A 25,190-nucleotide genomic window follows, 5' to 3' on the forward strand; every position below is an offset into this window, starting at 1 on the left:
GTATGTTCCCTCCTTAGCCCACCCTTTTCTGACTGTTAATATTTTTCTGCTGCCGTCTGCAGCATCCTTCACAGATAAATGCCCACAGTGAGGAAGCAGTGATTTTTTTCCTCCCTTGTGGGTACTCTCAGTCCTGATGTTGTCTATCCATAGGCAGTATCACTTCCAACTACAGGAGTTGTTATATCACAGGAGCCAGCTAGCTGTCCCAAGAGTAATAAATTAAGGAATTAGCAAGTAGGATACATTTTGCCAGAGTATTTTCTATTACATTTATTAATTTATTGAAATTCACAAATTCACAGAAATATATATATACTATATTGCTTGTACTAAATTAGGGTTAATAGAACTTCAAGCTTACTGAAATTGACTAATTTTTAAGTTATGTTTTCATATTTAAAGTAAGATATATCAATGGCATTGCTTTTGTAATAGGTCATATTTTACCTCTCATTGAACAAGTTTTGTTACCCTTGCAGAACAGTTTTGATTTTAAAGTTAATCTTTATGTCATTTGTCCTAGGGTTTTTCTATGCCATTTTTATTCCAATTTAAAGATTGACCATTATAACGTATAAGAAAAAAAATCAGTCTAGGGTGATTTTAATTTTATGATAATTATTCAAATAGTAGTATTCTAAAAATTTTAAAACACTGAAATGAGTTAGGTTTTTTGTAATCTCTTATTGTGTTGTAAAGTTTAGTAAAAGTCAAGTTGAGCATTATTTTTAAGTGGATTTCTCAATATATATTTCCATAAAAGTATTAACATAGATAATAGATTTAATTTTGTCAGTATCATATCACCTGAATAAATTACAACAGAAGTTAATTTTGGGTTGTTTTAAGCTTGTTGGTGTATGTTAATTTGAGCAACTTAATTATTTATAAGCAAAGGATGATGATTTTCCTTTTCTTTTTTAAGTAAGTATACAGTAATAAGAATCTGGAAAGAGGAACAGAAAGAAAGAAGCTACCGTGAGAGGTGAAATATAGAAAGTGACATTGTAAACTGACATAGGTAAAACATTAAAAGGATTTTTAAGAGTGAATTGTAGCAAAAATTCATTCATCTAATTAAAATTCGTAAATAGTGACAGTTCTAAAACCACTCAAGTACAGCAGTCTAATACCCATATTCTCTTAGCTACTATTGAGGGTAGAAAAGTTTGTTTTTTAATTGAGCGAACTCTGACATCTTTGGTAAAATATTTTGCTTTGTAAAAACATGATTTTTTTTTTCAAAACTTCATTACATGGTTATTATCAAAGCTGTTACACAACTTTTCTTCCTCAGAATACCATGTAATTTCCACTTTCAAGAGGAATCCTCTCGAACAGGCCTTCAGACGGCCCAATGTAAATCTAACCTCCAATCACCTTTTATATCATTACTGGATTGCTGTAAGCCATAAGGCCCCAGCATTCCTGTATGATATCTACCTCAGGATGACTGGAAGAAGCCCAAGGTAATGGTGACTAGCTCTGTCTTATCTGTTCCTCTGACTGTTAAACAACCCATGGTTACACTAAAATGCATATTCATTAACTCTGTATTTGTTTATGCTTATGATAAGGCTTAATGGCCTTTTGTGAATGAGAAGACTCTTGAAATTAAGACTTTGTCAGAAAAGCAAAGGTAGTGTTGTCACTCTAATTTATTCTGAAGTTTGGATGATAAATTATTGTCATGTGCTGAATTCTAGGTCTAACTTTAGGTATTTTTTCTGAATAACAAATAACATTCAAAATGCTCTGACGCTTATTTTTCCTACAGGATATTATCTAAATCATTCCTTCAAGATGAATCCTTTAAACCAAGTGTTCAGGCGCCCCAATATTAAGTTCTGTTCCAACAACTTATTGCTTCATTATTGGAAGGGTGTCAGACATACAGTACCTGCATTATTGCTCGATCTTGCACTCAGGTTGACAGGTCAGAAACCGTGGTAAGAAGAATAGCAGTAAATACACCTATGTATTGGTAAGGTGGTGGAAGCTTGCTGGAGAGACAAAAAGTCCGCTAGCATGAGCTTTACCTTTAGAATTACTAACCTAATTAATCACAATCACAATCAGGATGCTAGGACATTTCTTAGGAATTGAGGATATTTGGGGAGACTAATTGTGGATCTCATTGGGCCATTGATCCTCCAAAATCCCATAATAGAGGAAATGTCCAGCCTCAAGGTTGTCATTGTTATTATAAGCTGAAATTGAGCCCATCTCTCCCCCTTAAAAACTAGAGGTGAGTCTATAGGGGATTAAGGGTAAAATGTTTTGCTATGAGTGGATTGTGCAGTTTTATATGAAAAAACAGAATGTTTCTAAAAAATTAATGGCTTGAACTATCTCAGCTGCCCATTCAGCTTATAATATGGTAATTACATTTTTGGACTAATTTTCCAGGTTGAAAATGTCATAGTTTAAATCAAAAGTTAACAAATGAGAAGCTTTCTATTTTCTTATGGTTGTTATATAGCCTTTCTTTCTTCTTTTCTTTCTTATTGAAACCCCACAAACTTAAAGTCCTCCTAATGTCTTTACCAGAATTACAGTGAAATGTACCATAAATGTATTTATTTTTTTTAACTACATTGGCGTTACAGTGGAGCCTTTGATTGGAGAGTTCAGGATTTGAGTATTAATGTATAAAGAAGATGCTGATTCCAGAACTTCCATCAACTGTTCAAAAAATAAAAGTGAGGTATCTGCCAGTTATAGTGTATCAGGATCTGAGTTTCTTGTAGGGATTTTCTGTGGATTCAGTTGTCCATTATGTTCCTAACCCAATGTGTTCAATATTGAAATATGTGAGAGGTGTTGAACAGCTTTAGGATAGGTAAAGAAATACTTAATGGAAAAAAGATCCAAAATATATCAAAATTATTTTCAAGTTTTTTAAAGAGTGATCTGTGAAATGCAGTGTTTGTTATTGGCAGCATTCTTTCATGGCTGAAAAGCAAATGTAAATTCATCAGTGATAGCATTGCATGCCTTCCTGGTATGAATAAGGTTATTGCATATTAGAGCAGAAAAGTCAAAACTAGGTCAAAAAAGTAAAACAGTAAACATATCACAAAGCCTTATATAGAAAAGGGGGCTTAGTAAACGTAAACGATGAATGAATAACAAGTTTATTAAATAATTTATAGAAGGTGTTGCTATATAAAATCATCTCAAACTTAGTGGCTCTTAGAAAAGCGGAAGTTACTTTACTATTTCTCTTGGTTTATTGTTTCTCTCAGGATCAGGACTTCAGGAGGGAATCAGCTAGGCAGTTTTGGCTTGGGGGTCTTTGATGTGATTGTCACATGGAGCTGAAAGGGGGAGTGTGCAGTGGAAACACCTTGTGTCAGTGTCTCTTCATAAAGTGTCAGGACCTCTTCCTGTAGTCTCTTTTCCAGGACTAGTGGTAGCCTTAGGGGAAATGGACTGCTTACATGGTGACTGAAGGCTTCAAGGAGAAGTCTTTCAGCAGGCAAATGGAAGCTCTCTGCATTTTCTGACCTACCCATAGAAATCATGCAGCACTACTACCACCTCATTCTTTCAGTCACACGTGAGTCACACAAGTCCTCCAAAATTCGAGGAAGGGGAATGTAGAGAATGTTCAAGATCATGTAAAATTTGAGCAAGTTAGCTGAAAGGTATTGTCAAAGCCATTTTGGAAAGTGCAGTTGGCTGGGGTCAGCCTTCTGGCCACAACAGTTCACACTCCTCCCTCATGGAAAATACACTTACTTCTTCCCCCTACCTTTCTGGCATCAACTTGAAGCCACTGTTGGGTCAACTGAATCTGGTGTAATTGCAGATGAGGCTCTTTAGGAGTGGTTTTGCAGGTGTAGTTCCTCAGCTATTGGTCTGAAAACCTGTGAATGAAAGTGCCAGGTTACATAATGTGTAAGGGTGAGGCAAGCATAGGAAAGTGGACAATTTTGTGCAGTCACTGGTCTGTAACAGTTTTGAATTCCAGCTAGGTATGTTTGATGGTTTCTTAATTAGGATTCAGTCCTACTCTCTGGTGGTTCTTTGAGGCTCTCGGCTCTGCCCTCTGAGTCATCTTTCTTTTTCATTAAAAAAAAAAAAAAATGGCCTGGGTGTGCAGCGAATTGCCTTCTTACCCTACGTCCTGCCCATAAAATGTTGGGAGTGCGTAGGGTTGGGATCAGCAAACTTTTCCTGTAAAGGGCCATGTGGTTTCTTTGCAGTTATTCAACTCTGCTATTATATGTAGCTTTCACCTTGCAACTACTCAGCTGTGTAGCCTTAAGCAATATGTAAATGAGTAAGCATGACTACATTCCAATAAAACTTTATTTGCAAAAAAAGGTGGCTTTGGCCCTAGACTCTGGTCTGCTGACCCTTGATCCAGAAGCCTCTTTTCACTTTGTCTCTGTCCCTTTAAGTGTAAACTGATATGATTCCTTTTAAAACTGCAGGTTTCCTGTATATCTCATTTTAAAACAGTCTTCTCCATTAGACCAAAGCTATACCCACGATCTCTTTGAAACATGCCTTTTTTCTGTCTCGGGTTCTTTATGAGGTTGCTATGGGACAATACCCTTCGATCTTAGATCCTTGTCCTTTAGATCCTTAGACTCTTAGGTTCTGCTTCTTCGACAGTAGTCTATGAGACATGTCTTTAAGATTGGAGTGAGCCTTTTGTTTATCTGAAAGGTTCTGTGAGGTACCATTTTAGATCTTTCTGAGGTCTTAACAAAGAATCTTACATCTGCATTCTGGACTTGACCTATGCTCAGAAGCTGTGTCTTAAAGAATTCCTGGCTGACATTGTACATTCCTTCCAGATTCTACTCAAATAGTTCATTTTTTTAAAGATCATCTTTGTCCTCTTTGAGGAAATCTTGGCTAGATCATCGAATTTACTAGGTACAGTGTTTATTTTTCATTTTACCACAAGTGACCGTTCTTCTAACTTCCAACAGTATTTTTCTCACTTTCCTGCAAGTCCTCACAAGCATCTTCCTTAAAGCTCTTTAAAGTTTCCACTAACATTCTTTTCTTGATCCTTCCAAGTTTCACCAGTGGTCTCCTCAAGGGCCTTCCAGGTTCTGTGTACCTGACCCTAAGGTCAGTACTACGTCTTTTAGATGTTTATTACAGCAGCCTCTCGTTCCCAGTACTGAAACCGGTTCTGTGACCTGTGCTGCATGCCATATCACCTCAAACTGAAGAGTCTTTTTTTTTTTTAAGTTGTATAATTGACATCAAACAATCATTTTACTTATCTCATTTCTGTGGGTCAGAAATTCTAGAAGGCTTTACCGGGGTGGTTCTAGCTCAGCATCTTCGAAGTGGATGCAGTCAGATAGGGACTGAAGCAGGTACACTGTGGAATTAGGAAAGGAAGGGTACAGAGCAGCGAGAGTGCTGGGCATCTTTCTCACGTCATGTAGTCTCAGAGCCTTTCTACACCATCTCTCCACATGCACTGATTTGGGCTTCCTTCATCATAGCAGCCTTAGGGGGAGTTGGACAGCATATATGGCGACTGAAGTCTTCAAGCATGAGTATTCCAGTGAGCAAGGCAGAAAGCTGTATCACTTTTTCTTACCCACCCTTGGAGTTTATACAGTGTCATTTCCACCTCATTCTATTGGTTATAAATTACCATTACGTTTTGATAGGAAGATAGAGTGGTATTGTAGGTGAGCATGTAGGATAGGAGATAATATTGTAATCACCTTTGGACTTTAAAGTCTGCTCCAAAAAGGAAACATCGGTAAAGAATCTTAACTGAGTTTTGTCCTGTGCAAGCCTAAGTATCAGAGCAGGAATGATCCTTGACCTCTGGGAGCTTATAGTCTAAAAGCAACAAGAGCCAGAAAGGTTTTTTATTTAGGCAGTTTTATAAATGTTACGTACAAAGTCTTATCATTTATATTATTTAATTTGTTCAGATATTTACTGAACAAGGTACTGGGCTTTATATGTTGTATTGGGGCCTTAATATGATGCCTCCTTCTACATTAAAGTAATGTTAATCGTGTCATTCGTGGTGTCCACTTTATTCATTTACATTATTCTGTGTTTCAGCTAGATAAAAATCTAACTTACAGTGTATCCTGACATAATGATAAAGAGTACCACTCAAACATGCGTCATAAGGAGTTCTGGGTAACACTGGGGACTAGGGTGTATGATATTATTACAAGTAGAGGCAGTATAAATTATTCAATCTCATTCTTGAAATGCAGTAGATATTTCATCGTTCTTAAAAATGACATTAGAAAAATGATTCCATAGTCCCATTGGTTTTATTTAGCCTAACTCTGTCTAGCTTAACTTCTGTGAATCTGATATTTTTTCTTTCTGGTTGGTTTTAGTTTTTGGATTTTTTAAAGATTTTATTTACTTATTTGAGATAGAGTGAGAGAGCACAAGGTGGGGGGGGGGGGGTGAGCAGCAGAGGGAGAGGGAGAAGAAGGCTCTCCACTGAGCAGGGAGCCCGATGTGGGGCCCGACCCCGGGATCGTGACCTGAGCCGAGGTCAGACGCTTCACCTACTGAGCCAGCCGGGCGCCCCTGTCTTTCTGGTGGTTAATGGAGTAGGTTTTGGCCTCCATCAAGGAACATTTGAAAATACTTGGGGACATTTTTAGTTACTACAACTCAGGGAGGTTATGCTACTGGCATCTAATGGGTAGAGGCCAGGGATGCTGAACATCTTACAATGTGCAGGACAGCCCCCCACCACAAAGAATTATTTGGTTCAAAATGTCTGTAGTGTTGAGGTTGAGAAATCCTGGGCTAGATGACCATTAAGATCTTGCCCTACTCTAAAAGATTGTGATGATTTTTTTTGCAGGTTGATGTAATAAAGAATAAATACATGCACAGAACATACATCTGTCTGCTCGTAGGGTATTTGAACCAAAGAGCGATTATGCAAAAGTTTTAAGTTTCTTTTTATCCCCATAGTATTCAATGTAGTACTTTTATTGCTTGATAAATATTCTGTGAACTTCACACATATGCAGCCTTTCAGATTTCCTTCTTCCCCTCCAATTTTTTACTGTATTTTTGAATGGCTGAATCAGTGATTGGTTGCAGGGTAATTTTGTCACTTGAGTGAATCTGAAGATAAGACTAGGTGAGAATTGTCAGTGAAAAAGAAATTAGGAAGAACTTGTTAATAAGATGTATGTTGGAAAATGATGTTATGCAAATATGTGTATGTGTGTAATTCAAGTGTATTATACTGGTTGTGATAGTAGACACTGATTTAATTACAGATCTGTTATTTTTTGTTTTTGTTATAGGAAAAAAATGGTCTAATCTCTTTTCTAAAAGAGCATGTCTTGGTCCCCCCCCCCCCATGTGCTTTCTATCTGTCTGAACTATTCCCGTCCAAATACAGCCTTCGATGCTCAGTAATTCTTTTCGTGTTTGATGGAAGTTTTATTTTGGGATTACTTTCTTTCATGAACCACAGTTTTTCTTTGCATAGTCCATGTTGCCTCATTTTCTTGTAGTAGTCTGGATTCAGGGTTTCTTTTAAAGGTATTGAATGTATTCTCAGAATTGTTTAGCTAATGTTACTGTTTTGACTTTCCCCCCATTTCTAATGTTCTCATTTTCTCCCATTTTCCCCATTTCTAAAACTCCTGATTTTGGTACTTTCTAAACTATGTAAATGCTAATCCTTATTGTGGGAATATAAATAGAATTCTTTTAAAGTATTTTTCCACAAATTATTTTTCTGTTTATCAGAGGCCAGGAATTTTTGGTGTGTGTTTTGTTTCAGAAAGTTCTTTCTTCCCTTTCCCCACTTATCGTGGGTAATTACTATTATATAGATGTTACTGCTCTGATTAGTGTTGTGATATCATTGACTTACAGTGAACAGTGGTGTATAAAATGACAGATTTAAAGATTGAGGCCCCTCGGTCTTTTTAAAAAAGGAACAAACAAAAAATATCAGAACTTCCTTATTTCCATAAGGATGGATAATGGGGGATTTGGGGAGTTAAGTTGAATATCTTGAATATCTATTTCAGAAAGTTTTCAGCATGAGTCATTGATTTCACAGCACATTCAAACAATCAAGAGTGGTACCTCTCTGCGTTGAAGAGAAAGTTACTTTAAAAATATATGTGGAGAGAGTTAATTAAATGGCAAACGAATATTTCTGTATACTTTGCCTCCATGATGCTAAAGAGTTGATATTATAATGTAACACCATATGTTATAAATTCACAGGAAATCTTAGTAATTGTAGCTGGACTAAAATGTGATTGAAGGAACAAAGAGCAAGGGAATACTAATTGAATCCACTTACTTGTTTAGGATTATAGTAGAAAATTTGACCTCGAAGTATTGTATTTCCTTTGAAAATTAATTTCATATATCAACAGAACTCTGTTTAGGCAGCATTAAATTCATTTGCTGCTGCTGAAAAATTTTTTCCACTTTGGATTTATAAAATGTTCTTCAAAGATACAGAAATATTCTTGTTCGCTGGTGGTTTGTTAAAGTTACTGAATTATGTATTATAATTTTACTGTTACTGTCTCAATATAGAAACTGGTACCCTGGGTGGTGGTGACATTTTCCCTAATCTATGCAAATTATGAATGTCCATTTTTCTTACGATACAGGATGATGAAAACAATAACTCGTCTTCACAAAGCTATGGTGTTTCTTGAATATTTCACAAGTAATTCTTGGGTTTGGAATACTGACAATGTTAATATGTTGATGAATCAACTAAACCCTGAAGATAAAAAGGCAAGTATTTTCTGTTTTATATTAGAAAACATGTAGCATACTAATTGGGGAACCATTAGCAACCTGAGAAATAATTGGATATTTTTCACAGTCAGTATGCAACAAGAAAGACATTTGACCTATTTATAGTGTTTCATTAAAGCTTCCATCGTAATTGTTGGCAGTAAAATAAAATTGCTTTATCTTAGAATTTATAGCGTAAGTATTTGAGAATGGCAGAGGTGCTTTCAAAGTATAATTGAAATGTTGATTTTTTCTTCCCTTTAGTCAAATTCATAGAAAACTTGGACTTTTTTATGCATTATTCCTCCACTTTTTCTTCTTTGAATTTCGAGAAAAGACCTTCTCTCTGAAATCGTTTTACTCATATATTCTTTCATTTATCATTCCATATTTCATCCTCTGTTAGTTCGAAACTTAAGCTCTTTATGTGTGTGGGGTTTTTTTTGAGGATTCCTTAGATATTTTAACATGCATACCTAACGAAGTCTAAATTAAGCAATTTCTATAGCCTCTTCCTTAATGATATTTAGGACCTTAAAGTGTTTGAGCTATAACCACTACCCCATTAATATACGTGTTTATATATTACTTCAGTTCTTTATTTAAATCTTATATAATTAGATATGATTTTGTTTAGTTTTATTTAGATTTAACCAATACTTACCAGTGTCTTTGCTATTAGATCTTCTCCTTAGGGTCATTTTCTTTCAGCTTGAAATCTATCCAGAATATGATTTATTAGGGAGTCTGTTAGTAGTGAACTCTCAATGTTTGATTGTCTGACATGTCTTTATTTCACTCTTGTTTTTGTAACATGATTTCGGCACATTAAAGATAACTTTCTTTTTATATTCCTTTGATATTTGGCTTATGTTCTTGCTGTTGAAAAAAATCAGTCTCATTTGCTTTTACATTATGGGTGACCACCTCTTATTCTTGTCTCTTTTTCAGAGGTTTTCTTTGGTATTCTTCAGTTTCACTGTGAATGTCTTTGTATATATATATATTTTTAATTTATCCTGTTTCACAGTGGGTTTCCTGGATCCGAAGTCCATTGTTTCTTCACTTATGGCCTCTTCACCTTTCTCTTAACTTCTTGTGAAATTGTAATGTATTTTAGATGATTCTCTCCTCCAAGTCTTTTAACTTTGATTTCATATTTTGTATCTCTTTGTTTCTGGCCTGAGAGCCAATAATTAAAGTTCTGTGTCAGTCTTCCAGCTGTGTCTAAGCCACCCCGTTGAATTTTGGGTTTTAGGTATTTTCATTTTTAGAAGTTTGGTGTATTTTTCAAATCTTACATTTCTTAAATAATCTTTAGAATTTTTTTTTCTTGAAACATGGTAGACATAATTGTTTTAAATTCTGTTTCTGATAATTCAAACTTCTAAAGGCTGTGCAGCTTAGCATCTAACCATCTGTCCTTTAAGTTCGGTCTCACTCATGGCACCTTGTTTCTTGTTTCTTATTGTTTGACCTTAAATTCATGTTCCTTGAGGATTTCTGTGGGAATTTTTTGAAGCCTGTGTTGAAATTGCAGTTTCCCAATAAGGATTTGCCCTTGCTTCTGCCAGTAACCTAGTGACTATCAGCATTAACTAGCCAGGTGACATTCACAGGCCAGGACCACTTTAAAATATCTGATGACGTTTTTAGCACAACTCAGGTGAATATGGGCCTTCAGTAGGCTGGTTCATGATTACAGTTTCTCAAAGGAGATTTTTTTTTTTTCATCTTCCCAGTCTCAGCTTCCTTTTTCTTTCTACTTCTTTCCTTAAAAATTTTAATGTTTTATGGGGCACCTGGGTGGCTCAGTCGTTAAGCGTCTGCCTTCAGCTCAGGGCATGATCCCAGAGTCCTGGGATCGAGCCCCACATCGGGCTCCTCCTCTGGGAGCCTGCTTCTTCCTCTCCTACTCCCCCTGCTTGTGTTCCCTCTCCCACTGGCTGTCTCTCTCTGTGTCAAATAAATAAATAAAATCTTTAAAAAAATTTTTTAATGTTTTATTTAATATATCTAAAATAATATAATTTAAACAAAAATTTAAAAATTACTTAAAATTTAAAGAACTATTTAAAGGATATTATACTTTCAGTTTTTTAATACTGAGCCTTTGAAACCCAGTGTGCATTTACACTCCCCAACATATCTCAGTTTCAGATCAGTCACTTTCAAGTTCCCAGAGATGTGTGTGGCTTGTGGCTACCATATTAGATAGTGCAGATTTAGCCCAGACAAAGGCATCAGTATGCAGTTTTTCTCCCCACTTCTGTGTGTGGTGGGTTTACTTTTTTTTCACCCTTGTTCTGAGTTTTTGGGGATTTTTATCTTTTTGCAGAAGTATTCTATAAGACTCCTTAACTTATGGGGCCGTAGGCTTTATAAGCCAGTCTTCCTTCTTGCCTACAGCCTTCAAAGCAGAAGGTGTAAGGTACCAGGGTCCTACAGATAATCTCAGGTTAGAAGATTTGTGGCTTCCGCTGATTCTTTATTTTCTCCCCTCTCATCTTCCCTCCCCCCATCCCAGTGCACAACACAAGCTGCCCAGTGAGTTATCAGAAAGTGAGCAAGGTGAAGAAATAGAACATTATTATCTCCAGAAGATCCCCTCATGCCCCCTCCCAATCACTATCTCCCAAACGTAACAACTATCTTGAATTCTAACACTATATGGCAGTTACACCCATTTTTTACTTTATACAAATGGTATACAGTATTTTTTCTTTTTTTTTTTGATATTTGAGTTATTTCCAGTTTTTGGCTATTGGGAATAATTCTTTGAACCATGTGCACACATTTGTATAGGTTCTGTATCTAGAAATAGAATAGTAGCTACAAAGAGTGTTTGTATGTTCATTGTAGTTGATAATGCTAAACAGTTTTCCAAAGTTGACATTCCAAGTAGCAGTGTATAAGAGTTCCTGTTAATCCACATCCTCTGAACATTTGGCCTTTTCATCTTAATTTTTAATTTTAGCCACTTTGGTGGGTGTATAGTGGTATCTCAGTGTAATGTTAGTATGCATTTCATATTACATAAAAAGTTTGTGTAGAAATGGCATAAATGCCCAATAATCCTACTGAAAATGGGCTAGAGATGAACAGTTTACAGAAAAATAAATGCAAATGATTCTTAACCATTTGAAAAGATACTCATCCTCACTCATAAAAATGGAAATGTAAATTGAAACTAGACTGAGATATTTACTACTTAACTGTTTGCAAAAATGCAGACTTTGCCAACATATCCTTCTGGTAAGGCCCTGGCCAGTGGGAGCTCTCATACATTGTTGGTAGAAAGGTATATCTTCCTCTGACCTATTTATTTATTTGTCAGAGAGAGAGAAAGAGAGAGAGAGAGCACAAGTAAGGGGAACAGCAGGTGAAGAGAGAAGCAGGCTCACCGCTGAGCAAGGAGGCCAAGGTGGGACTCAGTCCCAGGACCCTGGGATCGTGACCTGAGCCAAAGGCAGGCACTTAACCGACTGAGCCACTCAGGTGTCCCTGACCTTTATTTTCAACTTTCCTGTACCCTTATCTTTTAGATATTTCTCTTCTGAGCAGCATGTAGGCTTTTTTTCAGTCTGACAATTTTAGACCCTTATTTGAAAGACTTAATCTGTAATGTAATCTGATAATATTTGATTTAAATCTAACTCTTAGTGCTTTCTATATATCTTACTTATTTTAAGTTCTTTTTTTTTTTCTTTCTTTGAGGTATTTTTTACAATTTTCTGTTTTTCCATCTGGGTCAGTTACACAGAAATATATTAGTTGTATTGGTAGGTTACTCTAGAGATTACAGCATCCTTCCTTACTTTATCAAGGACTAATATAATATTGGTACTTCTGCCCTTTTTGGATAACGCAAGGAGCAATACATGTTTTAATTCTGCATGTGTGTTATATGTCTCACAATCATTATTCTTATTGCAGTCTGTGCAGTAAGTATTCACATAGATTTACCAGCATCATTGTTCTTCATTTCTTCTTCCATCTCCAGACTTCAATTGGAATCATGCTTGAAGAATACCCTTTAATGTACTTCCTCAGGTGTGAGTCATATGCTGATGTCATGTTGTCTCAGTTTTTATTCTTCTGGAAACATCTTTATTTGTCAAAGATGTTTATACTGGTATAGAGTTGTACATTAACAGTTTTCTTCGAGCCCTGGAAGACATCCTCTCATAGTCTTTTGGCTTCCATTGCTTCTTTTGAGAAGTCACTATCAGTTTAATTCTTGTCCCTTGGGAGGTAATCTGTAACACTTTTTTCTGCTGTCTTGAAAATTTTCATCTTTGATTTTCAACAGTTTTACTTTGATGTGCTCAGATACATGTGTAGATGTGATGTATGTGTGTTTTGAGTCTGTGACTTGTGTGTCATCATTTTGAGGAAATTTCCAGCTTTTGTCTTCTCAGATAGTGCTTCTGTTCCACTCTTTTTCACTTTTCCTGTGGGGATCCAATTACACATATGTAATGACTTCTCATAATATCTCCGGTCTGAAGTCGAATCCCCAGTTAAGTGCAATGTTACTTTAATGGTTTATCTGTGGTAGCTTTTTTGGGTCTACAACTTGATATTTTCAGATAAGTAATGGTAAATACTGAATAATCTGTTTATAACTCCAAAAAAAATCTGATTCTGTATGGAAAAGCACTGAGCAATGTATAGCCCTCTTCTTTTGTCACTAAGTAACATTTTTGTAAAGTTTTATATTTTGATTTGTCCATCATTTTCATCAAATGGCCTCCTTACTGTTACCTAAACTCCTAAGCCAGCATTCACAACATACTCTTTCTTTTGATGCCATCACTGTTCTATAGGAAAAGTAATCTGTATGGTGGTATGCAGGGTGTTCGAGAAGAGATACTTTAGATAGAAAGAAACTGGAAATAAATGTATTAGTACATGTATAAAGTGGTGAGGAATACATAGATTATTTGGACAATGGATTTGTTTTTTAATGGTACAGGTTTCTTCTTATACTTCATATACTTCTCTTTAAATTCTGACATGAGTTTTCTGATTATCTTCTGAAATCTTTCTGTGTTTAGTGGAAGGTATAAAATAGGGATAAGAATTTCTTCGTGAATAGCAGTAAGATTTTAAAAGTTACATATATATATATAATAATTTTATAATCTTGTCATATGGAATTAGCCTTTTAAAAAGTATGAATTTTGGGGGTGCCTGGGTGGCTCAGTCGTTTAAGCTTCTGACTTGATTTCAGCTCAAGTCGTGATCTCATGGGTCCTCAGATCGAGACCTGTGTTGGGGCTCTGCACTCAGCGGGGAGTCTACTTGGGTTCTCTCTCTTTGACCCTCTCCCTGTGCACTCTGTCTCTCTCTCTCTCTCTAAAATAAATAAGTCTTTAAAAAAAATTTAAAAAGTGTGAATTATTGACTAGTTGTGAAAAAATTATTCAAGAAAGTAACCAATATTTTTTTTTCTTTCTATAGACCTTTAATATTGATGTACGGCAGTTACATTGGGCAGAATATATAGAGAACTACTGCATGGGAACTAAGAAATATGTATTGAATGAAGAAATGTCTGGCCTCCCTGCAGCTAGAAAACATCTGAACAAGTAAGTTTTTTACTTGATTTCATCCTGTCTTCCTTATGAAACATTATGCAGGTTTTTTTGTTTTTTATTTTTTTTGGCAAGTGAAAGATATTGCTAGTGTAATATATTGCATTTAGGAAAAGTGCTTACCTTTGGACTTTGGAAACTATGGTAGTATTAATTTAGCCTATGATTGTTGAAACTTATTATCAATTTATACTGTTCCTTAGCACTAATTTCAAGTGGAATTTGGTTTTGAAAGTCACTATTATCTTTCCTTATATTGCTACTGAAGAAGATATTAGGAGAGAATTAAAATGTATTTTAAACTAGAGGTAGTTTATTTGGAGAGTTTTTGTTTGTTTTTGCCCTAGTCAGATATATCTTTGGAAGGGAAAAAGAGAGAAAATAATAAATCATTCAGCGTAGAATTTTTTCTTTGTTTATAAAACCAGAGTTATAATTATTCCCTTAGTTTCATTACAAACGTAACATACACTTATTGTTTTAAAAACCTCAGACCACACAGAAAAATCATTGTTATCCCATAATTCAGGGATGCAGTTAGTTTCAGTAGTAACCTCTTTCATTTGTAGTGTTTTTATAATACAATTTTTATAACAGTTTTTAAGACCTTCACATCATTCTTCTCATACCTCCAACTTGTATGAGGTTTTGCAGAGCAACTAGTTGCAAAGTTGAGGAAAGAGAAGCAGAGGGAAGTTGTGTTCGCCTAGGTCATACATATTAGGTGGCAAAGGAAACTAAAATACTTACCTTTGACTCCTAATTTAAAGCTCTTTTGTTTTTATATCGTTTGTATATTATAGTCCTATCTTGGACTGCCTATTGAAGTTAATGGAATTTATTTAGCATTGTTACATATCTGAACGTTTGTATTCTTTTCTAACACCATTAAAATTATAAAAAACATTTTGAAACACGAGCACAATAACGTTAATATTACTCTTTGAGAATGGGAGGGTCCTTCTATATACACTAGTACCATGTTTCATTCATGGATGAGGATTTGTCCAGTTGGCCTTTGATCATGTGACTGTCACCTGTAACTGAAGAATTTCATTTGTCTGACAACTTGGAAGTTGTTAGAGATGTTAAAGATGTTTAAAAAATGTTTATTTTGTCTAGAGATGATGTATATAATGAACAAACCTTTCTAGATTAGATAGGAAGCTCCAGAAATACAAGGGTCATGTCTGTTTTACCTACAATATACTTAGTACTGGTCACAAAGAAAGATGTTCAGAAATACTTGTTGAATGAATAAGTTTGCATCCCAAATGTACTGTTATAAAAAACCTTTGTGTTATTCATTGTTAGTAGAGGTAATGTGTTGTTTGATGGACTGTATGGTCAAGTCTGACTTTTGCTAAGTTTCTAACTTAAGGGCTTGTAATTAATTTTTAAATAGGTTTCAAATCAATAATGGATTTGAAAACTAAGCATCAATTATCTGCAAAGCAAAAATATTTTCCTAGAAAATATTGTCTGATACGTCTCTTGATTTGCTTTCCAGGTTGAGGAACATACGGTATGGTTTCAATACTATCCTTGTGATCCTGATTTGGCGCATTTTTATTGCAAGATCACAAATGGCAAGAAACATCTGGTACTTTGTGGTTAGTTTGTGTTACAAGTTTCTGTCATACTTCAGAGCGTCCAGCACTATGAGATACTGAAGACAAGAATTTAGCATTAGAACATCTATGCATATGGTGGTCTAAATGCACAAAATGTAAAATGTACTTAAGTCATCTCACCTTTTGTCAAGACATTAAACCATCTTAGATCAGAGCGTGGAGTAAAGTATGGTACATTTTATGTAACATTTTAATGTTTATGCTTATAAAAATCTAGTGAACACACTGTGGTTATGCCAGCTCAAATCTACAATAGCCACCAAATCCATGACTTAACATTTTGATCCCTGGGGACAAGGGGTGGGATGAGGGTAGGAGTGGGGAAATAGGAACACTGACCAGTATAACTGTGCAATTCTGGAACATATTAATTAAAATATGCCTTAACATATAGTGAATTTCTAACTCTAATATATAGTGCAGTGGAAGCATTTATTTGGACAGTAATACTTAGCTAAGTTGGTAGATATTTCAGTCTTCAGTGTTTGATTTTTCTCATCAGTTGAAGTGGGTTTTAGTTTTGTTAAAACTGTAGCCAAACTGTTTTTGAATCATTCTGTAAGTTATTGAGTGGTCTCCAACATGAAAGACATGTTCTCGTTTTCCTTTCTGATTAGTGGTCTGATACACACCATTTTTGTGTAAGCCATCAGTTGCTTCCGTAATCAGAAGGCTATATATTATTCTAAAGACCCTACTGGATCTAAATGGGTTTGAGAATCCATATCAACATATGCTATGTATTTTTTGAAGGAAAATGAGAATGAATTCGGTAAGACTATTAGTATCAAAAAGAATAGAAATACAATTTTTCTTGTCCGCATTATGACCAAATAAAAATCAGTCCTGTGAAATTTTGTTCATGTTTTGAAGTTGGAGGATTTCTTGAGACTTTGGCAAAGGGGGGTGCAGGTGAGGAGGGATTTGCCATATTTGTGCTCTCTTCCCCTTATACATTTTATTAACAGGACTTTTAAAAGGCTTATGCAGTCTTTCCAATGAAAACTGAAAGTGCTTTATTACGGAAGAATGTATTTGCAGGTAGTCATGACATTACGAAAATGTTCTCATGTGTGTAAACACATACTAAACTTTGACCTTGAGAGCTGAATTCCTTCAAGAAAAATAAAATAGTGCATAAAATAATGTGTATAAAATTAAATGAAGGACTTTATTTACATACCACATAAAGTAGCAAATTGTTGAATGAGTTTCAAGATACCATTTATTTTTTCTGCATGTAGTTTTAGCTTTAGAAAGAAATGCATTATAGAAACAAGTAATAGCAAGAAAATTAATGTATATTTTAATGATACATTATTATTATTCCCTTTAAACCTTAATAGTAGTTAACTGTCCTTACTGTTTTAACATACATTTGGTTTAACAGGTTGATCACCATAACATGTTCTACTTTAGCTGATCAAGTTGTACTATATTTAAATCATCAACAATATACCTTGAATGTGTTTAATGAGGTCAGTTCACAATACAAAAGGTTACATAGAACTTTACATCTTAATTTTCTCTGCCAATTTAAATGCAATGTGTAAGAAGTTTATTTTGTTATTGTGAAAAAAACTAAATGTAAAGGAAACCACCTTCTTCCATGCAGGTGCGTGATCTTGAAAAGGAAAAATGCTTCCATGTTGAAGCCAGATTTTCTGTCGTAAAACTTTTAAACATTATTTGAAAAGAAATATGTATATAAATATATATCTATTCTTTGAAGTGATACTAAGTCTCTGGTCTAGGACCATATCTTGTATAAGGTATGAGAGACCATGACAGTGTCTGAAAATGGAATAAATGATGATGCCTTTAATTTAAAGTGGCCCACTAATTAACTGTAGATGCTGTAGACATTGAGTACCCATCTTTCCAAATACATTTCCATAATATATTGAAAACATGCTGACATTTGTATGATGTTTATACTTCTGCCGAATATACTTAGAATCAGATGCATCATCTTTGTATTTTGCAGAAGAATCAGGTACAACTTTGACAGGCATGTGAAGTACAGAAGGGGGTATGTCTTCTGACCTGTGTCGTTGTTCTTGTAATCCAACGTAAAGAAATGCTAGCTGGGACGGGTGCTGAGGCCACTGCATTGATGTTGTGTGTTTGTTTTGAATTCTGTTGTCAGAAGAAACTAGTGAATAAATTAATACGTCATTTTAGAACTTAGTTCTAAAATTAGTATGAGGAGTATATAGGTTGTTCATCCCCACCAACTAGACTTTAAGCTTAACTCAAAGATTTTGGAAATAATTTTTGCTTTTGTCATTTGCTAGACGTGGTTTTTAGTTATGTATGATTATATTTTCTACACGAACTCAGTTTTTAACACGATAACCTAATTAAATTTAATATTTCATTTAATTCATTTGATAAAGCTGTATTGTAAAACATTTGTTTTTCCCCCACTATTCAGTCTTGATTCTGTGCATCTGTCAATTGTGACATCATATGTGGCTATATTGCAATTTGACTTGGCAACATTAATATGTTTTAAAACTCAACAAAGAGGCATGGCAATACACTCTTTGACTTTAGAACGATATAAACATGGTATAAAAATGGTAATAAAGTTTGGAAGCAGGGAGGAAAAAAACTTATTTCTCCCCTTTTTTTGTGTGTAGACGTCTGTAGGAACTGGTTCAGGGTTTTTTGCTTTTTGTTTTAAATGTAAATTGAGTAATCTTATAAAGATTACTTTTATAAGAAGTAAATAGAAGCATTATTGGGTGCCTTTGTTTGTAAACCAAAAAGTAATAAATGAATCCCTATATTTCCATTATAGTATTTATTGTATTTTTACAATAATTTCCTGAAAACTATACTGAAAATATTACCTGTCAGATAATGTGGTTAGAATTATAGGAAGCAGGCGTCACGTATACTACTTGCCTTTTCTTAGGTACCTTATTACCTCTTGTATCCTAATGTTATTTGAGTTTCTTATAAGCATTTTAGGGGAAGCATATGGACAGGGTGAATACCTTTCATTAAAGTATTATTTTTACATATTGTCTGGAATGAGGCAGTTTTTCTGTTTTCCAAAAACAGTCCCAGGAGACTGCCAGGGTCTCATTTAGGCTCCAGCTACTCTCCTCCACGTTGATGAAAAATTTTAATTTATAGGTGCATTTGTAGTAATCTATCTGTTGAGTAAGGATGAGGGAATCACTCACTAGTAATAGATATTAACTGTAAAAAAGAAGGTATTGAGCTGGGTTCAGGTGAGTGTAAATGGCCTTCCAAGAATGCTTTCCAGGCTGCCTCCAAGCCCTCACTTGAAACCATTAGCACTGATTTGCTCTACTTTGAGAAAAACTCTCCAAACTTTTGCATGAGAAACTAGAGACTGGAAGGTATGCTGCATAACCTGATATAGAAATGAGTTAAACTTACAGTCTCTGTGATAAAAGAAATAACTATTTTCTTATTGAATTAATGTTTTTATCTTAAAGCATTTTCTAGTCATAGAATGAATTTATCTTTTTTTTTTTTTTTTTTGGTGGTATGCTCTTCCATTTCTGTTACTCTTAAGATTCCTGAGCTAATCATCTTTGTCAATTGAGCATAGTTGTGCATAATTGTTAAATAATCCTTTGATTTTTCTTTATTAAAGAAAAGTTTGAGTAACATTAAGTTTGATGTGCTCCTTTTGCAAGTTTATGGCTCTAAAATACATTTATATAGAAAAATGTAAAGTGATAAGTATGAGTCTTTACTGTGGATCTGAACTCAGAGGAATAAGGCTGTAACTGTCTTTTTCTTTTCTTTCCTTCTTTCTTTCTTTCTTTTTTTTTTTTTTTGGTCACAGATCACAGACACTGCCTATAATTTTATACAAGAAGAAGAGAGGCAGTGGAGTGGAGATTTTTCTGAATTCATTAAAATATACAAATATTCATAGTTATTCTCTTTGAAATATTTACCTTAATATTCTCTACTAGTCATTTAACTTCGTTTTCATGTTACAGCTTCATGGAGTTGAATTAGGTGTCCTCCAAAGATGCTTTGAGGGCAGAATTCTGTTATTTCTGCTGGTTGTACAGAAAACCGAGTACATTCTCATTCTCTGTCTCTCATGCGTAAATCTGTGAAGAACCCTTGTGATTTTGTGACCAAGGAATAACTAGAAAGTGTTAGGTCGAACCATATAAAAATGCTAATATTTGATCATCTTAGACCTTCATGTTTTAGAGCTGGTTTTTGGCTTTATTTTTCTTAACAAACATCTGAACCTGAACATACAGATGAATGTAGTCTTACTTTCAAAAGTCATCCTGGGAGATTGTATATTTCATCAGTACTTAAGTTTTTGTCATTTAACACCTAATTTTCTGCTTTATGTTGTATCTTTCACAGGATCTTGTCATTTCTCCCAGCTTGAGTCTTGCTTTCTTGAAAGGAAAACCAGCCTTACACCTTTCATGTTGTAGAAATAATACTAGTGAACATTTGTTGAGGACTTGGTATGTGTCAGGCAGTATTCTAAACATTTTATATATATTCACTCATTTATGCCTTTTCTGCAATGCTTTGAGGAGGGTACCTCTATCGCCTGCGATAACTAAAGCAGATGACAGTAACAATTTACTCACGTTATCCTGGTAGTGGCAGAGCCAAGGTTTGAACTCAGGTAGTCTAGCTCCAAAGCCCCACTACGCAATGCCCACCACACCATACCGTCTTTCACTGTAGAAACAAATGTTTCTGGACTATTCAGAGAAGTTGTCTGACATGCTGTTGTACTAAATGTCTTTATTGGCTCTCTCATTTTGAAACCTAGCAGTCACCAGAATGTTCAGAACTTATTATGGGTTCATGCTATGTTTTATATTGCAATTATCTGTTTAGCTGTTCATATCACTCTCCACACCATAAGCATCTCAGTGGTCCAGACCTGAATATAACACACTACCTACCTTTTAGGATTTTGTGACTTAACATAGGAAAGTAAACATAATTTTAATGTAACATATAAAGAAAGAGAAGGACGAAATGCTAACAGCACTGCTTAGTATTTCAGGGAAGAGCTCATATCAACATGACATTGAAGTTGTGGTTGTAAGTTTGATTGGGAGAATGCTGGGATAAGGGTGCATTCCATGTATAGAGAAGAGATTTGTAAAGGCTGGGAAGTGTGGAGCAGTGAGGAAGTATTTTGGTGCTATGGGGATAAGATGACGAAGAAAAGATGAGGTCGTTGGACGTCAACTGAGGGCCTTTACATGGTCAGAATTAGCTATACGGGGGGGGCGCCTGGCTGGCTCAGATGGTTGGGCATCTGCCTTTGGCTCAGGGGTTGAGCCCCACTTTGGGCTCCCGGCTCAGCAGGAAGAGGGAGAACTGTACTCTGCAGTTAACCACGGGATAGTATGTCAAAGATGCTGACCTGGGAGTGTTCATGTACAAAACAATCAGTGTATTTGTACAGAAATGGCAGTGGAATCCGCTGAAAAATGCAAAAGAGTCACAATTTTGCATGTTTTTGTTATCAGCCTCACTGGGGTAAAGTTGGGGTAGGAGCCTCCTGGCAGTCTCCAATATGCATTGATGCATACATCCATCCACTTGTCCATCTCTCCATGTGTCTGCCCACGGATGTTCCCTGTGCTAGGCTCTTGGTCAGGTGTTGGGAAGGTACCTGTGGCTACAACTCTTCTGTCTTCAGGGAACTCAGAGACAGTGAGGGGGGGACATCACAGAGAGCACAGCAGCCCTCACTGTGACCCAGGCGGATGACTGGACCTACTGCAAGAGGGCCTCAGCTAGTCAGTCGTTCCCACTGCTTCTGGGCCCAGAAACCAGTGTCAAGCAAGTGGGAGGCATTCAGAAGTCAGCCTATGGGGAGAAGAATCGGCATGAGGCCATGAGCAGGGCTTAGCTGGCGATAGCAGCCAAAGGAAGAGTGAGGCCTGGGCATGGGATGCATGGGGTGAGCACAGGCCATGGGCTCTAGGGCAGACCATGTGGACATAGGATGCAGCTGAGTTTTGAGGGACCAGTGAACATGCAGTGAATCCAGAATTGAAGGAGTGAGTAAACAGGCTGGGCAGATGTAGGAATGGAGTGGGTGAGGCACCAGTGGTGTCTGTGACCAGCAGGAGCAGCACAGTTTCAAGTGCAGAGAGAAGGTCCACTTCCTCTGGGGTAGGAGGGTACTGTTGCTCAATGTTCTTTCTCAGATATGCTTACTTGGTGATTCCTTACTCTCTTATGCTCTGTTGACTTCCCCCTGACCCAGGGCTGACCCAGGAGGCTGGGTTAAGGGATTGACTGGGGAGCCTGCCCATTAGCATCTTCAAAGAGAGAAAGTCACAGTGAATGAGAATGAAAGAAAGGGAGATCAGCCTTGAAATAGGCACCTGCCTGGAAACTCACTTGGGGACCATGACTCTTCCCTGAGGGCTTGGGCCAGCAGAGACAAGGTGGACACAGAACAATGACTGCCGCCCCCCCCCCCCGCACCCCACAGTGCAGGGAGATACCCCAGATCAATCTTAGGCTGCAGTTATTTCTCATTTCCCCTTTCTCCTCCTCCTCCTGTACCTCTCTTCAACTCTGGTCCTCATCACCTCTTACCCCAATGACTTCAACACTCCCACTCCCTAATAGATCCACTTCCTCCTCTCTGGCACTCCTCAGATTCATTCTAGGTGACCAGGATGATCTTTCTAAAGCACACAACGGATCATTTCACTCATCTGCCAGACACTTTGATGTCTTCCCCCTGCCTTGAAGTAAAGTATGGTCTCTTCAATATAGTCTATAAAACCATCCTTGATCTGGCTCCTGTTGGCTCCTCTGCCTTTCCTTCTCTCTGCCTACCTTGCATTTTATACTCAGGTAACAGCAAGCTGAAGCCTGCTTTGCTTGTGCTGTTCCTTCTGTCTAGAATGTCGTCCCTAACTTTAACTTTCTGTACTCATTGTTAAGGCTCGATCCAGGTGTTCCTTCTCGAAGACACACTTGTCTGATCTACCTGTCCCTTCTCTATGACAGCTTTTGGCACAACTGCATTGTAGTTACTTATGCAAAAGAGTGTTCTAGCTGAGGCTAGAATGGGAGTCAGAATTGGTGGACTAGGCACGTCTTGGATTCTATTCACATGGGCTGATAAGCATGAGGGTAGTTTGGGGGGAAGCACTGAGTGTGGGATTGGAAAACAAAGATGGGAGATAGGAACGCATTGGGGCTGTTCATAAGAGGCGTTTATTCTCTGCCAAACGTCTTGAAATTTTGGTGAGTCTTGGTGGAGAGGTGAGTCACACACCCTGGGCTCAGACAATGCAAACTTGGGGTTTCCTGGTGACAAAGTCCAGTGCGAATGTGAGGAGAGGCCATCTCTCCTCCTTGGCATGGAACCCAGTATCACTCTGGCACCCTGAGGCCTAGAGGTTCGGGGGGTATCCTTGGTACCCAGCCCTACCATGTATGGGTTGCACCCAGAACAAAGGTCTGGGAGTAGGGCTCAAGTCCACCAAAAGCAAGGAAGAGCTTCCTCTATTTTGCGTCGAAGGCTTTGTGGTCTTGTGGCAACCGTATTGGAATAGCTATGGGTTTGTCATTTATTGGCATGTGGACGCTCCTTTTTGCAGCTGTAAAGATAGAGGACATTGACAAGGAAGAATCTGGGCGATGTGTGTGTGAGGGTTAAGTGTTGGTTAAACTGATGGATTGGTTCAGGATTATATGTCAGACACTCTTTGGGAATTTCAAGAAATATTTGAGGGACACTGCAGGGATTTAAAGTCTCTGAGTGAGTTAGTTGAATTCATGGGCCCCCATTTATATTCACAAGCTATATTCACTGGGAGCATTGAATTAATATTTTCAGTTTCCCCACAAAATCTGATTGGACGATTCTTGTTCCCTTTTTGCTCCCAGCCCAAGCTCTGTTCCCCTTCCTGCTTCCGTTCCGTAGCTCTCCTGGGCCCCGTTCTGAATTGAGTAAGAGCCAAGAGAGCTGTGGGCTTAGAAACCTCACACCATCCCTGCGGCCCTCTGCAGACCGCATCCTGCCAGATTGCTGAAAGAAGATGCCTGTCTTCATTGTCTGCGCACTGCCTGGACTTGGGTCCCTTTTCCTCCCTTCCATTTTCTCATGACAGAGGAATAGGGGGATGTTGGGGAAAGAACAAAGGCCTTTAGAGTCAGACAGATCTAGGTTCAAGGTCTGGCCATGTCACTTGAGCACCTTAGACAACTCATTTACCTCTCGGAGTCTGTTTTCTCACCTGTAAAATAAGTTACTGTGAAGATGGAATGTGATCAGTATGTAATGTACCCAGGACGATGCCTGACTCAAAGTTAACTTGCTTAATAAGTGCTAGCTAGCTCTTCCGATCGTTAACAGGCAAGTCTGGGAGCACAAGCTCTGGCCTGCTCCTGGGATGAAGACCTTCCTACAGGCTCAGAGCAGAGATTCTGACAACCTAGTGGTGCCATCTTTACTCAACCTAAAGAGACACGAGCAACATGAAATGCAGGTTTTCTTTCACCGCGCTGGGACACCAGCTCTGGGAAGTGAACTCGATTTGGCAAATGGATTTAAGTGCCTGTTTGTGTCAACACTTAGTCTGGAGTTTCAAAGGGAGGGTGGCATCAGGACAACCCACTGGGAATCTGAGCAAGAGGCCGTGGGTGAGGGGAGAGGGGGGTGTAAGCCTTGGGAGCACAGCTTACCCCGTATGAGCACCCCCACCAACAGCTTCTCCCTCCCAGAGCCCTGCAGGGACACCTGGCCGGGGTTTAGAACCAGGAGACCTATCCCGGTAGATGGGAAGGCATCCGGTGGCTTTGTGTCCCCTGCAAGAGGGCCTGAAACGCATAATCTAGCCAGGAGACCCTTCTCAGCTTGCCCCTACTTTATTTCTCCACCTACCTCTCTCTCTCAAGCTTCCCTTTCCCCACCCTGACGATCGATGCTCAGTTTCTCAACGGAGCTGCTACAGCCATTTCAGGCAGCACGACTGTCCTATACGTTTATGGACATTTGGCCTCACTGGCCTCCACTCACTGAATGCCTGTAGCCCGCACCCCCTACCATTCATTTCCAAGTGCCTCCCCTCTTTCCCAAGTGTACCAGGCACTCTTTGCACTTGCTTGTTCCTCTGCCTGGAATGTCCCTTCTCACCCCCACCTCTCCACGAAGCCCTTCAGGAACACCCAGCTCAAA

The 25,190-nt window shown here is 37.4% G+C and overlaps 1 protein-coding gene across 8 annotated transcripts in view; it reads left to right on the forward strand.

Moving 5' to 3' along the window:
* The window catches only part of FAR1 (fatty acyl-CoA reductase 1), a 66,015-nt gene extending 46,364 nt beyond the window's left edge, over window positions 1-19,651 (forward strand). For 6 of the 8 annotated variants that reach the window (XM_026486770.4, XM_057317097.1, XM_044379712.3 and 3 more), the window contains 4 exons: window positions 1,301-1,472; window positions 8,628-8,757; window positions 14,227-14,354; window positions 15,871-19,651. In XM_026486770.4, coding sequence (XP_026342555.1) covers window positions 1,301-1,472; window positions 8,628-8,757; window positions 14,227-14,354; window positions 15,871-16,033 — 593 coding nt within the window. In that variant the 3' untranslated portion in view covers window positions 16,034-19,651. Of the gene's footprint in view, window positions 1-1,300; window positions 1,473-1,780; window positions 1,953-8,627; window positions 8,758-14,226; window positions 14,355-15,870 lie in introns of all 8 variants that reach the window. The other 2 variants (XM_048214655.2, XM_044379711.3) reach the window with 1 other exon arrangement.
* The last annotated feature ends 5,539 nt before the right edge of the window (window positions 19,652-25,190 follow it).

This window comes from Ursus arctos, unplaced genomic scaffold, assembly GCF_023065955.2.
Source record: "Ursus arctos isolate Adak ecotype North America unplaced genomic scaffold, UrsArc2.0 scaffold_23, whole genome shotgun sequence".
Classification (NCBI taxonomy): Eukaryota; Metazoa; Chordata; class Mammalia; order Carnivora; family Ursidae; genus Ursus; species Ursus arctos.